The 1,826-nt window shown below is 31.3% G+C and overlaps 1 protein-coding gene across 1 annotated transcript; it reads left to right on the top strand.

Annotated features, from left to right (window-relative positions):
- Positions 1-403: 403 nt before the first annotated feature.
- On the top strand, positions 404-739 carry LOC140918614 (uncharacterized). Its single transcript, XM_073370308.1, has one exon. It carries the CDS (start codon positions 404-406, stop codon positions 737-739), a length of 336 nt encoding a protein of 111 aa, XP_073226409.1.
- The last annotated feature ends 1,087 nt before the right edge of the window (positions 740-1,826 follow it).

Genomic DNA, 1,826 nt, shown 5'->3' on the forward strand with positions numbered 1-1,826 from the left:
AACCAAAGTTTATATTAATAGAATTATATTACTTTTTAAAATATCCTAATAATAATTTTATGTAATCTTTATTAATAAAAATCCAACTCCCATTCAATTTATTTCTAGATTTGTCTTTGCGCCAAACCAAAATACTTTTGTTTCAAATATATTTGTACTTAATATCAACACCTTGAATTAAAAGTGTGTCTGATGTTTGACATATATCATTGTAAATTGTAAACACTTACAACAACGTTCAATTACTTAAATTTTAAAAAATAATTATTAATGTTTATTTGTCATGTATTCGGCATTCGTGTCTATTAGTGCTTCATATATAGCATGTGATTTACATTCTAAAGTCTAGTCACTTCTCAGCTTACTTATATCACAAGCAGCTGAAACATTTTCTAGTGCAGCCATGGATATCAAAAGTGAGTGCAATTCTAGCAAGAGAATCATTCAATTAGGAAGATGTTGCTATGATATTGAGCACAAAAACTCACTATCAGCTACAAGATCAAGTAAGTTGAGATGGAAAATGTTGTGGATGAAGCTCAAGAAAGAAAAGAAAAAGCTGTTTGAATGTGCATCATCAACTTTGCAGCAGGTTCCTTATGATCCTTACACTTACTCTCAGAATTTTGATCAAGGGACAGTGTTTGATGAACCAGATAATCTGTCTAGATCTTTCTCTGTTCGGTTTGCTGATCCTTGTAAATTAATTGTCAATTGTCAAAAGAGAGGGGTAGTTTAAGGTAACTTAGGGAAGGCTAAGAAAATTTGAGACTCGATTATTTCCTTACCTTACAATGCTAAATGCCACATTATATAGCTATGTCAGTATCTATTTTTTCCCATTTTGCTTAGCCTATGGTCTGATTCTTTGTTTTATATGTGTGCAATGTTACTTATATGCATATTTGTGATTGGTAGTTGTGAGAGCAATAGAGCATTACATGGTGGGATTCAATTAACTTATTGATGGAAAAGTTGTGAATATTTCCAACAAGTAAAGAATATTTCCTTTATCATACTTTTGGTTTATTTCCTCATGGAGATCTAGTGTATCATCATTCTCCAAATGGGCCACACCAAATTAAATAAATAAAAAATTGGTCATCCAACCTCTTAATTTATTCACAAAATGCTAAATATGCTATTGAAGTCAACAATGTATTTTCAAATAAATAACACTCTTGAAAATTATCTTCCCTTAACAAAAAAAAAAAACGGGGGGTCATGGGTGAACATTTACCAAAAAAGAGAGCGAGTGACTTAATTGGTTTGACCCATGTGTGGTTAGTAAGTAAAAGGGATAAAGCCCTAAGTTGTATTAGTTGCAACAATAGCCCTAACAAAGTTAAGAGTATTGTTGTGCCAGAGAAACAACCAATAAACAAATGCAGCGTCGTTACAGATGATGGAGAAATTGGTTCCAATGACAAATACTTATGCAATAAATTTTCTCTATCTTGTTTGCAATTTGAATATCTTAATTAGTTAGAAACGATAAAAGTGTGAATTAATTAGTTGAAATAAAGGATAACATCGAAAGAAAAAAACGTTGTGCCTAAATTTTATACTTTCTTCTTATTATAAAGATATCGGTATTTTTTAAAATTTAGTTGTTTAATAAAATAAGAAAATGACCTCTAGAGAATAACTTATACTATGCTATGTATATAATGTGTCATATAGTCAGTAAGTAAGGCCAAACAAGCAGCAGATTCGGGCCTCAATCTCCGGTCCGGCCCAAATCGCAAGTGGTATAAGCTTATAAGGAGGCCCAATTCCGACCAATTAGATTGATAATTTATGTTGATGGATTTGAAAAGTATGAC

This window comes from Cicer arietinum, chromosome 6 (genome assembly GCF_000331145.2).
Source record: "Cicer arietinum cultivar CDC Frontier isolate Library 1 chromosome 6, Cicar.CDCFrontier_v2.0, whole genome shotgun sequence".
Taxonomy (NCBI): domain Eukaryota; kingdom Viridiplantae; phylum Streptophyta; class Magnoliopsida; order Fabales; family Fabaceae; genus Cicer; species Cicer arietinum.